At 50.2% G+C, this 13,026-nt stretch overlaps 1 protein-coding gene across 1 annotated transcript; it reads left to right on the forward strand.

Moving 5' to 3' along the window:
- The first annotated feature begins 5,243 nt into the window (after positions 1-5,243).
- MED10 (mediator complex subunit 10) lies at positions 5,244-11,008 on the forward strand. Its single transcript, XM_049767956.1, has 4 exons — positions 5,244-5,434; positions 6,423-6,506; positions 9,166-9,268; positions 10,652-11,008. Exons 1-4 carry the CDS (start codon positions 5,313-5,315, stop codon positions 10,748-10,750), a joined length of 408 nt encoding a protein of 135 aa, XP_049623913.1. The 5' UTR covers positions 5,244-5,312; the 3' UTR covers positions 10,751-11,008.
- Positions 11,009-13,026: the final 2,018 nt, after the last annotated feature.

Below are 13,026 nucleotides of genomic sequence, written 5' to 3' on the forward strand. Positions count from 1 at the left end.
AATGTCGCTGGGGCACTGGGGTGCAGGGAATTTTGGGCCATCCCAGAAGAGCCAGGAACTTCAGGGTCACACATGGCAGTGCTTGGGGGGCTCTGGGGCTATGCTGGGGATGCTCTGGGTCCTGGGTGCTGCCAGGAATTGAACCCCAGCTTGGAGCTTGCCAAGCCTATGCCCCACCTGCTGTACCATCTCCAACTTTTATCAGTGTTGAGCCTCAAGGTGTCCTTCACAATGGAAAATTTGTGTTTCATATCTTAGCCTGGCAGCTCTGGGGGGAAATTTGAAGGACACCCTTTGAAAGTAGGACAGACCCAGGTTTCTAGGCCCAGACACACTAGTTCAGATGAGGCTGATGTTAAGGAACGGGAAGGCAGCCTGGACACCCATCAAGCATTGTTCACTCCAACTGGTCCTTGCTTGCACATGGCACTAATTACCAGTGATGTTGGAGACACTGGCAGGTCTTGTGACTCACTCAAAGTACAGAATCAGCACAAAGTCTGGTACCTTGGTTATTTCTTGGCCTTAGTATGTTTCTATTCTTGGTTTTCTCTGGGATATTTTTGAAAAAATTCATGAGTTGGGTTGAATTTAACCAATTGCCTGTTTATGTTTTAGGGATCAAGTAATATCATGGGTTCTAGGCTAGGAACCACTTAGACAATCTCAGGAAAAGCCCAGTGGGACAATCTGTCTTTCTTCACTGAGATGGGTCTTCTACACTTCATAGTTCTTTACAGTGGCTCGTTTGGTTAATCACTGTTGACTCTCCTGGAGACTGTGGGTTTATGTCCCTTCCCAGGACAGTGCATGTGCCATGCCATGGTGGCAAGAATGTCACACATGCTGAGACCAGACCATCTGAGGAGATCTCCCTGCTTTTATTGTGCACGGGTTTTTGGCCACTCTGATGTAGAGTGGAAGTCCAGAAACCTACAGACACTCATAAATAGGAACTTGAGAAATAGTCTCTGAGTTTTACACATTCAGTCACTGACAATATTGCTGGCCTCGACCTTTCCATGAGACATTCTCAAATTGAGTAGATCTGGGTTAATGCCTCAAAAACCAACTTTTTGGGGGGAATCACACCTGGCTGTGTTCAAGGATTACTCCTGGCTCTGCATTAGAATTCACTCCTGGTAGGCTCGGGGGACCCTATATGATGCCAGGAATCAAAGTAGGGTCTGTCCTATGTTGGCCACTTGCAAGGCAAATGTCCTACCGCTGTGATGTCTCTCCAATATTTATTTATTTACTTATTTATTTATTTTTGTGAGACTCAGGGGTTACTCCTGATTTGCAACAGTGCTCAGGGGACCATATGGGATGCTGGGGATTGAACTAGAGTTTAGTGTGTGCACTCAAGTGCCCTGCCCACTGTATTACATCTCTAGTCTCCCTAGAAACCAATTTTCTTTTTCTTTTCTTTTCTTTTCTTTACTTTTTTTTTTGTTTGTTTTTGATTTTGGGTCACCTGGCAGCACTCAGGGGCTACTCCTATGCTCAGAAATCACTCCCGGGCAGGCTCAGGGGACTATATGGGATGCCGGGATTCGAACCATCGTCCTTCTGCATGCAAGGCAAATGCCTTACCTCCATGCTATCTCTTCGGTCCCTAGAAACCACTTTTCTTTCCTTTTCTTTTCTTTTTCTTTCTTTTTTTTTTTTTTTTTTTTTTTGGTTTTTGGGCCACACCCGGCGGTGCTCAGGGGTTACTCCTGGCTGTCTGCTCAGAAATAGCTCCTGGCAGGCATGGGGGACCATATGGGACACCGGGATTCGAACCAACCACCTTCGGTCCTGGATCGGCTGCTTGCAAGGCAAACGCCGCTGTGCTATCTCTCCGGGCCCAAAACCACTTTTCTTTACTATTCCTGCTTTTAGTTTCTAATAAAAGGGGGAGAGAAAACCAAGGTTTCTTTTTCAAACATACATCTGAAGGTTTCTTTTCACTCCTTTTCTGTTTTGTTTTTGTGGTTTTTCGTCTGCCATTTTAGCCTTTTAAAAAAACGATTTTTGGGGCCATGCTCAGTGGTGCTCATGGCTTATTATATTGACTTTTGCTCAGGGTTCGCTTTTAGAGGGGCTCTGGAGACCACATGAGGTGTTGAATATTGAACTCATACTGACCCAGGAAGGAGAGTATTCAACCCACTGTACTATCTATCACTCTAACCTTCCTTTTGATTTTGGATTTGAAACCTTAGCTTAACACTTCCAGGCTATTTCTCCCCTAAAAAAGCTTGACTTCATTCGAAGACAAGCAGAAGCTGGTTAAAAAGTTCTAGTTGGTCATTTCAAATAGACCCCATGTTCCCCTCTGCCTAGAAAGATCATATAACCTCTCAGCCCCACTGAGTCACCTTAGAGAGTGAATGGAAGGGAGGATACTTGTTATTATTCAGGGATGGCAGGTATAAAATGGGTCTTGCCCCTACAAATTCAGACATATGTACAATCATGAATTATTTAGGAGTGCATTTTGGTTTTCAATTACTTGTAGGTCAGGAGTTTGGTCTTTGTGATAGACCTGCGTTATGCTTGGAGATTCCAGTGTCATCTTGTGAAATACTCCTTACAGACTTGGGAGATTCTAGAGAAATACTCCTTACAGGGTCAAAAACAATCTGTTCTTCAGGTTCACTTTCTCACCCATCACATGTGTTAATCATATTGTTCAAAGCTTCCACATTCTTTCTTTTTTTATTCTCTTTTTTGTTTTCTATAAAGAAATTCAAATATTTTGTTATGAATTTTTATTATTTTCTTATAAATTGTCAACATTTGTATATCATAAAATTGGGGTTATAGATGCTTATTAGTTACTGTTAGTGTATCAGTTGCATATATATTCGCTTATATTATTAAGCCACTTTTACATTCCTATCAATTTTTAATTATTCTTATTATAACCACTTTTTCTCAAGTCTATCTCTTTATAATCATTTTGTGTTTGTTCTGGGCATTTATCTTTAAATAAATCTTTTAATTTATCTTTAAAGTATAACACATCCCTAGACTAAAACAATAAAATTCTTTCAGTCTGTGCTTTGTCTGTTAAGCAAGTAGTTAAATCCGTTTTATTTATTGTGATCGACGATTGTTTGTCTTATTATTTTTTGTTTGTTTCTGGTCCACACTCAGTAGTGCTCAAGGGCTAGTACTGGCTCCAGGCTTGGGGGTCACTCCCACTGAGGTTGGGGGACTATGTGGAACCAGAGATCAAACCCAGGCCTCCTGTATGCAAAATTTACATACAGCTCTTTGACTCCCATTTCTTATTCACTCACTTATTTTGTGCTTCCCCCCCAACCCCATGGTTGCTCTTTTCTCATGTGGTTTTGTTATGGAATCAGTTGGGCTTTCCTTTTCCATTCCTTCTCCATTTGTTTAGGGATTCTAGATTGCAGTACTGACACATCTTTACATTTTCTGAATGAATAACCAAGTTGATTCCTTCCATCTCTATCTCTTTCTTTAAGAGGGAATTGAGGAGTGTTAATTCATTTCCTTGTGATTCCACGATTCCATCATTTTACCATTCAGCTAGAGGAGGATCTTTATTCACCTAAGATCAGTGGCTTTCCATGCCCAGTTAGCCTTTGCTGATTTGTTCCTGTTTCCTTACATTGGATAAGCTTCCTTTTCTGGGTGCTCTTTCTGATTATAGTTGGGCAAGGGTGAGAGAGAGAGAGAGAGAGAGAGAGAGAGAGAGAGAGAGAGAGAGAGAGAGAGAGAGAGAGAGAGAGAGAGAGAGAGAGAGAGAGGGAGGGAGGGAGGGAGGGAGGGAGGGAGGGAGGGAGGGAGGGAGGGAGGGAGGGAGAGAGAGAGAGAGAGAGGAGAGAGAGAGAGGCCAATGCTAAGTATCAAGCTGTTTTGCAAACGCTGCAGTCTTTGGGAGTCTGCAGACCGAGGGGGCGGGAGCAGGATTGCTGCTTTATTATAATTGGCACAAGAAGGTGAAGACCCCAGGTGGGCAGGGTAGGTATGAGGGGAGGAAGTGGGTACTGTTATATGAGGGGTCACTGCTGCTGCAAAGGGGATGCCTTTATCTGGAGAACCCCATAGTTTTCCTCTGTGTATGTTTGTGAAGTTGCTATGGAATATGGACCCCGGAGTGACTGAGAGGCTGAAGGATCAGAGGCCTCTATGGATGGTGCTGTCCACCCTGCCTGGCCTGACACTCATTCGTTCCCTCACTGAGAATGCCAGGCCCCTTTGGGGACATCCTGGTCTGCCTTCCCGGCCTGTGCTGCCTCTCAGAGTGAATGAAGGTGATGTTGAGCATTGGGAGAGAGCCTGGCTGACAGCCCAGGAGGAGGCCTGCTGGATCCCGCAGGCACACAGGCCTAGTAATGAGGGGCAAGAATGTCTTCGAGTGCTTCACATGCTCCTAAAGCAATGCGGAAAGGAAGGGAACTACACTCCTTTGCAAAGAAGGACTGGAAGGGTGGGCAATGCAGACATGTCTCCCTTTTCATTATGTATTTCTGTAATTACTACCAAGGAGTTCCTGCCATTTGTATACGCAAAAACAAAAAAAAAAATGTTTTTCACCATGTGGACTAGTCACACTTTCCAAGCCCTGTCCATGGAGCTGGCTCTTCACCTGCTCTAATTCGGGTTTCATGGTGGGGCATATAATAGCACAGTGGAGGGGGGGGGGGGCGGTTGCCTTGTACTAGGCAGGCCTCTAGGTTCAATTCCAGGCATTCCATATGGTCTCCAGTCTCTACCAGTAGAGATTCCTGAGTGCAGAGACAGGAGGAGTCCCTGAGCATTGCCGGATCTGACACCAAAAATAACTAAAATAAACAACTAAATTAAAAGTAATAACTAATAACTAAATTAAAAACTAAAATAAACATAAAAAATTTAATAACTAATAATACAAATATTTATATAAAATATATAAAAAATAAAAGGCGTATTGTAATACGTGGCTCAGAGCACAGGCGTTTTGCTTCGTGGATTCTCCCAAGTCCTCCCTCTATGAGCGCGCAGGACGGGCCTGAGCATCCCAAACCAGGATCAAGCAATGGGTCCTGCTATAACGGGAGATGCTTGGGACCGAGGGGCGTGGTCTAGTGACGTCACCCAGCCCCACCCAGCTCCCATCCCATTCCACGCTCCGCACACTCCCCGGCCGTGACCACGCCTCCCCCAACACTCGGCCCCGCCCAGGATCGCTCCATGCCCTTAGACACACCTCCAATGCCCAGGCCACGCCCACAGAGGAAGCGGAAGTAGTAGGGCCCAGCCGGAAGTCGGAAGCGGCGGGGCGGGAGCCGCCCGGAGCGCCCGCGGCCATGGCGGAGAAGTTCGACCACCTGGAGGAGCACCTGGAGAAGTTCGTGGAGAACATCCGGCAGCTCGGCATCATCGTCAGCGACTTCCAGCCCAGCAGCCAGGCGGGGCTCAACCAGAAGCTGTGAGCGCCTCTCCCGGCCGGACCGGGGACGGGGGATCGGGGAGCCTGGTGGGGTTGGGGAGAGCCGCGGACGCTGGTCATTCGTCGCTCTGCGGGGCCTGAACCCGAGCAGGGCTGTGGACGGGACGGGCCGCCCCTTGCACCCTGCTGCAGCCCTGCGGCATCCCCCCGCTGCACCTTGGCACCCCTCCTACATCCCCCGCTGCACCCTGGCACCCACCTGCACCCCTGCTGCACCTCCAGCACCTCTTTTGCGCCCTGGCCCTTTCCTGCACCCCTGCAGCATCCCCGCTGCACCCTAGCATCCACTTGCATTCCTGCTGCACCCTGGCACCCTCTCTCGCACCCTCCTGCACTCTAGTACCCTCCACCCCTGCTTCACCTTAACACTCACCTGCACCCGTTCTGCACCCTGGCACAGCTCAGAGGTGAGCCCCCTTCACTTCTTGGTTTGAGGGCACACTTAAGAGGTGTTGCAGAAGGTTGGTATTTGGGGGTTCTCGTTGGGGGAGCCAATGGAGGCAGCGCAAGCCCAGCGTCACCCCCTGTCAACGCCTGTGGGTCTCGCTCCTGTTGGTGTTCGTGGGGCGAGGGTCCCTCTGCCCGCACTGCAGTGCCCAGTGCGAGTTCTGGGGGGCTCTCCGAGGCTCAGAACAGAAGGAACCGAGCATTTTCCTGACTACAAATAAAATGTCTATTTAGCAGAGGCCTTTCACCGCTTGTAGTTTGAGAACCCTAAGATGGACCAAAAGCAAACAAATGCCCATAGTGCTAGCTATGGCATCAGTGTCAATGGGGACACAGATTTCACACAGGGAGCTTTGGGTCCACCTCCCTCACTCCTTATCTTTGTTCCAGTGTTGCGGGTTGGGGGAGCTCGTTTGCCTGACACTGAGACCCTGTTTTTCTGGCTGGAGGGGAGGGAATCATTCCAGCATACCCAATTAACTGTATGTCCCATTTTTGTTGTTGTTGTTCATTCTCCCAGGAATTTCATCGTCACCGGCCTGCAGGACATTGATAAATGCAGACAGCAGCTACATGACATTACTGTGCCTTTAGAAGTGTTTGAGTAAGTTCCCAGCCTTGTTATTTTTTACTGCCTGTACTTTCCGGGTAGTTGATCTCATTTTATTTCGGTGCCTGCGGGTGGGGGTCGGGATGAGGTATACTAGGACAGAAAAGTGGTAGGGATCTCTCCCACCCTGGAACTTAACCTGGAACAGGGCTGACACATTTGGAAGTGAGTCTTCCGGGTAAATGAAAATCAGTGACTGACGTGAGGAAGACGAGACCCAGCTGAGACCCTTCATGTGACTTCTTGTTTTATTGTTTTTCTTGAGAATGGAGATGTTTTATATTGTTACTATGTTTAAAAAACAAACAAACAAATTACAGCTAGAAATAACTTGAGAAGAAATTGCTGTGTTGTCTCCCAAACTGACAGCCTAAGGAAGCTGATTTTTTTTTTTTTTGAAGTAAAAATAGATTTTATTCAGAAGTATTGAGGAAGGAAAGGGAGAGATAGGGGAGATTCGGGTTTGGGAACAAATGCTGACACAGGAAATAACCCACACAACATTGAAGGGGATAGTGCAGGTTCAGGAAAATTCCACCACAAGGTTTCTGCTTCTAAGACCAAGGCCAGCAGGCAGATAGCTCCATTGTGGGGAACTGAAACTGCAGGCACTTTTTTCTTGTGACCCAGAGTCTTTATTAGGAAGCAGAATACCACACCCTAGGGTGGAGAACAGGTAGGGTAAGGGACCAATCTAGAAGGTGCTTCCATTCAAAGGTGCTTCAGTCCAGTGAATGATAAGCATCAGCAAAGAAGAATTATTCTGAGTAGAATGAAGACCTATGCACCAGCTCTTTTTGGAGGACACCATTCTGCTCATTCTGTGCAAATACTCAAGACCCCTGTGTCTGTGGCAGAGCATATGGGAAGACAGTTCAGGCCCTTCTGCCGTGTGGCCCAGTTAGCATTACTAGAAAGTGGATTCAGGGTAGATTTAGCCATCCAGGCTTCATCTCCTGAATTTGCTTGTGTGCTTCTGCAGGACCTGGTCAGTACCTGCTGATTTATGGGGCTGCTCGGCCCTGTGGACCATCGTGGGGCCTTGGTTGTTTCCTCCTGGGAGTGTAGCAGGCTGAAGTTCCCAGGAGCAAGACACTGCTTTCTTTGTTTTCCTCTGTGCTCAGGGATCACTCCTCATGAGGCTTGGGGGAGGGCTTTTGTGACTCTGGGGATCCAGCCCGTTGCACATCTGCTGTGTGCAAAGGCAGCATCCTCCCTGATATATTATATCTCTGTTCTGAGTCTGGTATTTTCTTTGTTAAGGAGATGTGCTTCTCTGGGGCCTAGGAGGAGATGAGGGACTGGCAGTGGCATGTGGGACTTTATTTTGCAGCTGTGTATGCATGCATGTCAGGGTGTGTGTGCGTGCACGTGAGAGAGAGAGCCTCTCCAGGAGGGGCCTTGTATAAGGCCCACAGCATCTGCATTATCAGATGTGGGGTCTATGGCAGCCTTTGGGGTACAGCCTTGGCCCCAGATGCTGGGGTGGGAAGAGACAAATGGGTTTGGCCCTGGAGTGTGGGAAGAGGTGCCTTGTAAGCCTGGCAGGATTCAGTTTCTCCCTCCCTCCCTCCCTCCCTCCCTCCCTCCCTCCCTCCCTCCCTCCCTCCCTCCGTCCCTCCCTCCCTCCCTCCGTCCCTCCCTCCCTCATACCTTCCCTCCCTCATCCCTTCCCTCATCCCTTCCTTCCTTCCTTCCTTCCTTCCTTCCTTCCTTCCTTCCTTCCTTCCTTCCTTCCTTCCTTCCTTCCTTCCTTCCTTCCTTCCTTCCTTCCTTCCCACATCCTCTATTTTTTTTTAATGGACCACAATTGGACTCCTCCCATTGTCTCAAAACCATCTAGACTTTTTTAGAACCTGCGATCGACTTGCTGTTGGTTATTGCTGAAAGCCAGTTTGGCATTTTTAGTAGTAATTCATTGGTGTCTCTCAACAGAAGTGCTGGTGTTTCCGTTGCCATTGTGGGGAAACTCAACAGGTTTTCATATGGGGCTGCAGCTTTGATTCCCTTCTCAGGAGTCTTGTGGGTGAGGGAAGATTGCAAAGTTGGGCCTTGGGCACTATACACTGGCCAGGTGCCCTTCTGAGATGCAGCTCTCAGTATCATGTAGGATGAAAGCAGGGGGAGTTGTACAGTGACTTTTTGGGGAGCAGTGGGGACAGCTGTGGCAGGCAGGGGCCAGAAGTCCCAGGAAAATGTCGAGCCTTGTTTTTTTGTCTTGTGTGTGTGGGACTAGCATCAGGGACACTCCCCCATGGGCTTCCTGTCTTGTCCTAGCAGCCTAGGCTGCTCCTGAGGATTTCCTAGGGACCCCAAGTGGCTATGACTTATGCTTCCCATAGTGCTTCTTGGGCCTGGAGTCTGTGGATGGTGGTTGGTCTCTCTCGGGCCTGACCTCACTTGATCTCACCAGACCTCAACTGGCCTCACCTGACCTCACTGGTGGTTTGGGGCTCAAGTGTGGGTCCAAGGACTGTGGGGGGCCTGCAGGGTAGCCATTGGCAGATGGTCTCTGTGTGGGAGTGATAGACCCCTGATCTTGGGGTTCCTGTTGCTCTGGGCCATGTGATGGGCCGAAGGGGGGGGGGCTTCAAAGCTACTCTGAGGTCCTTCCAGGCTCCAGAGCTGCTGATGGCTATGCTTCCTGTTTCAGGTACATTGACCAAGGCCGGAATCCCCAGCTCTACACCAAGGAGTGCCTGGAGCGGGCACTGGCCAAGAACGAGCAGGTCAAGGGCAAGATTGACACCATGAAGGTCAGTGCTGTGGGTGCTGAGGCATGGCGGGAAGTTGGCTGCACCCCTGTGTTGTGAGGTTGAGGGGGAGGAGACTCATTGACACCCTCTTGGGCTTGCTGCACCCCCACACTAGGAGCAAGTCGGTTCCAGTGGCCGCTGAACTGGCAGAACTGGAGCCAGGCAGGTGCTTCCTCTGGGCTCTGACCTTTGACGCCAGTGTAAGCCACTGTGGCTCACACTCATGGCTTCCTCAGCTCTATGTCTGGGGCTGTTGGGGATTGTCACTTGTCCCCATGCACTGGCTTTTTTTTTATTTTTTTCGTTGTTTCTGTGTTTTGGACCACACCTGGCAGTGCTCAGGGGTTACTCTTGGCTCTGCATTCCTGGTGGGTTTGGGGGGAACCCTGTGGGATGCCAGGTATTGAACCCAGACCAATTCTGTGCAAGAAAAATGCCTTCCTTGCTGTGCTCTCAGTCTGACTCCCCCTTCCATTGTTTTTAGGCTCTGGTCTCACGTTTACACTTGGGTGGTTTCCTTCTGTTTAGGGGGTTTCCTGTCACTGGAGCTAGCGAATCTTGTCCTTTCCTGACAGCCCTCCCCGGTGCTGGGGCCCCAGACTGGCTTATCCTGCTTTTTCTGCCCCCACAGTAGACAGGCCCTTTGTGCTTCTATGCCAGATGAGAACACTCTAGAACACTGGGGCTTCTTGCTGTGATGTGGCTGTTTCCTTTCATACATAGATGACATCGGACTTCCCTGGGACTGGACAGGATGGGGAACCCTTGTTTCTAGGCTGTCCATGAGCTTCTCCCCCTCCTCTTCCTTCTCCTCCATCTGTGCCTGTCTGGAATTCCCATTACTCTTGCCCTCCTTGGACTGTTAGGTCAGCACTGCAGCCTCCTCTGCTCAAGGACTGGCCTTGGGCTTATCTTGTCCCTCCCTGTTACCCCTCCCCCACTGGGCACACTTCCAGTATCTGGACTTGTATCATGTTGTAGGGGTACCCCGTGGGTGCAGTGTGGGGGCAGTGTAGACTTTGCTGAAAGCGGAGAAGGAAGAGATGAGACTTCACTGGTCAGTGGGGTTGGGTGGTGGTTTCTGGGTGCAGGGACAGTCTCAGACACCCACAGTTCACACCCAGAGGTTACGGGGCTAGGTCATGGCTGCTGCTAGGCTGAGAAAGGTGGGGCTTGTCTGTGTGATGTAGCTCGGACTGGAACCAGAGTTTCTGCCGCTCAGACGCCTGGCGTTGTCCTTGTGGGCAACCAGCTGCCCTACTTTGGCTGTAGGAAGGGGTAGAGCTATGTTCTTTCTTTTTGTGGGGGTCTGTGGGGTGTATCTGATCCCATGCTAGGGGCCCACAAGTACAGCTGCTCTGACTGCCCTCTCGTTCTCCTCAGAAATTCAAGAGCCTGCTGATCCAGGAGCTGTCCAAGGTGTTCCCCGAGGACATGGCCAAGTACCGGAGCATTCGGGAGGAGGAGCATCCGCCTTCCTAACTCACTGCCCACTGGGCCTGGGGAGGTTGCTGAGCCAGTGCATGATTCCCCTAGCTTTGGGACTGTTCTGACCCAGGCCAGCACTGCTCAGCGACTCCTGTGCTGCCGTCACAGTGCCAGAGCGCAAGCAGGGAAGGAAGGAGGAGGATTTGGCTTGAGCTGCGGCCTTGAGTGTAGATTCCAGACTGTTACAGGTGTAGGATGCTGGACTCACCCGGACCAGACCTGCAATAAAGTCTTAAGTCACCACTGGTTTCATTTGCTCAGCCATGCCTGTGGAGGGCTGTACCAGGGCCCCACACATGGGTCACTCTATGGACATGGGGAAAGGTCCTTCGCAGGTGGCTGTTGCCCTGTGTGGCAAGTGTATCTGGAACCTCCTGAACCTTTTCCACCTCCTCAGCATGGTCAGGGTGTATGGACACGCTGATCTGGGCTGCTGGCTCAGAGCATGTTGGACAGATGGGTTCGTGTCCAGTCTGTAGTGAGTCCTCAGGACCTGACCCAAACCAATGTCTCTTGGCCTGATGTCTTCTCTCCTGAACCAGTGTCTTTTGTCCTGTCCAGATTTCCCCCCTTAGTACCACTTAGTCTCTTGCTTGCCCTCCTTATGACTTTGGGCCATGGGCAAGCAGCTGTGTCTCCCGCCTTCCCCTTCCACGTTTCTGGAACCTTCTTACCAGGGACCCGCTAGCCGTCCTATCCCAGGGTCCCCTCCTGTCTTCATGGAACCCATCCCACATCACCTCACTCATGTTGGGGGCCTTGTGCTAGTGTCATAGGGAGCAGCCCCTCCCCCATTGAATTGGCAGTAAGAGGGAAACCCACCTGGTGCTCTGTACTTTGTTCTGCCCCACATGCCTGATGTGGGAGAGGCTGTGGGTCAGGAGGTCACCTGGGGCAGTTATCTGACCTTGTGAGAATAGGAGGTGCCACGGAGGTCTCCCCAACTTCCTGCCATGGCACCAAGTGAGCAGGGCCTCTGTGCCCCCCTCTGTGGCCTGGTCCTGCCCACCCAGGGGCCTTCCCACCAGGTTGATTTGATTTTTCTTTTTTTCTTTCTTTCTTCTTCTTCTTTTTTTTGGTTTTTGGTTTTTGGGCCACACCTGGCGATGCTCAGGGGTTACTCCTGGCTGTCTGCTCAGAAATAGCTTAGCTCCTGGCAGGCACGGGGGACCATATGGGACACTGGGATTTGAACCAACCATCTTTGGTCCTGGATCGGCTGCTTGCAAGGCAAACACCACTATCTCTCCGGGCCCTGATTTTTCTTTCTCAGGGTGATTTCCTGTTGCAGCCTGTGGGGTACCCAGGAGGAGAACAGCTAGTGAGGACAAGGAGACCCTGCCAGGCTTTTGTTCTTTCCTCCTAAGCTGCAGGACTGGGTGTAGAGCAGAGGGTCTCAGAGAGATGGGTAGATGCTTGGAGTGATAGGGCCCAGGAGTTTTATCACTTGCCTTTGGGTGATGGAGCCTTTTGGGTAAAGAAAGAGGTGTCCTGGGGATATGGATTTATAGCAGTGGCAGCTTCAGATTTGGAAATGGGGGTTGGTGCAGAGACCGTCACCCACTGTTCCTGCCGCGCACTGTTTTTTTCCATGCCATGCCCTGGCTGCTCTGCATCCTGTCAGCTGCTCCTGCTGACGGGCCTAGCGTTGCCCCACACACTCCTGCCCCTCCGCTGTGCACTGGAGAAGGCTAGCTGGAGCTGGATTCTCTCCAGGATCCAGAAGTACTGAAGGATACACCATGTCATACTGGGCTGAAGCATTGATGCAGGCCAGAGGGTCCCATTCTCTTCTTGAGATGCTTGAGCTCTGTCCCACTCTGGCCTCTGCAGTATCCACTTAGTCTGAGGTGTGCTTAGGCTGTGGGAAGGGAGTGCATCTCTCTAAAAGGCATCTCTCTAAGAATTCCTGACACCCTGACCGACCCCTAGATACAGCCTTTTGCTTGGGCCTACCCAGGGACAAGTGAGAGTGAGAGAGGAGAGGAGAGGGAAGAGAGAGAAGAGAGGAAGAAAGAAAGCTGGAGCTTCAGACCATTTCTCAGGGATTACTCCTGGCTATGTGCTCAGAAATTGCTCCTGGCTCGGGGGACTATATGGGACACCAGGGGATCGAACCTTGGTCTGTTCTAGGCTAGCTCCAGAAAGGCAGATACCTTACCGCTCCACGCCACTACTCCGGCCATGATTTCTTCTACATTTTATGCAGAGGTGCTGTTCCTGAAGGGTCACTTACATGTTTCCAGAGACTTCTTTTCCCAGCCCAGGTA

This window comes from Suncus etruscus, chromosome 2 (assembly GCF_024139225.1).
Source record: "Suncus etruscus isolate mSunEtr1 chromosome 2, mSunEtr1.pri.cur, whole genome shotgun sequence".
Classification (NCBI taxonomy): Eukaryota; Metazoa; Chordata; class Mammalia; order Eulipotyphla; family Soricidae; genus Suncus; species Suncus etruscus.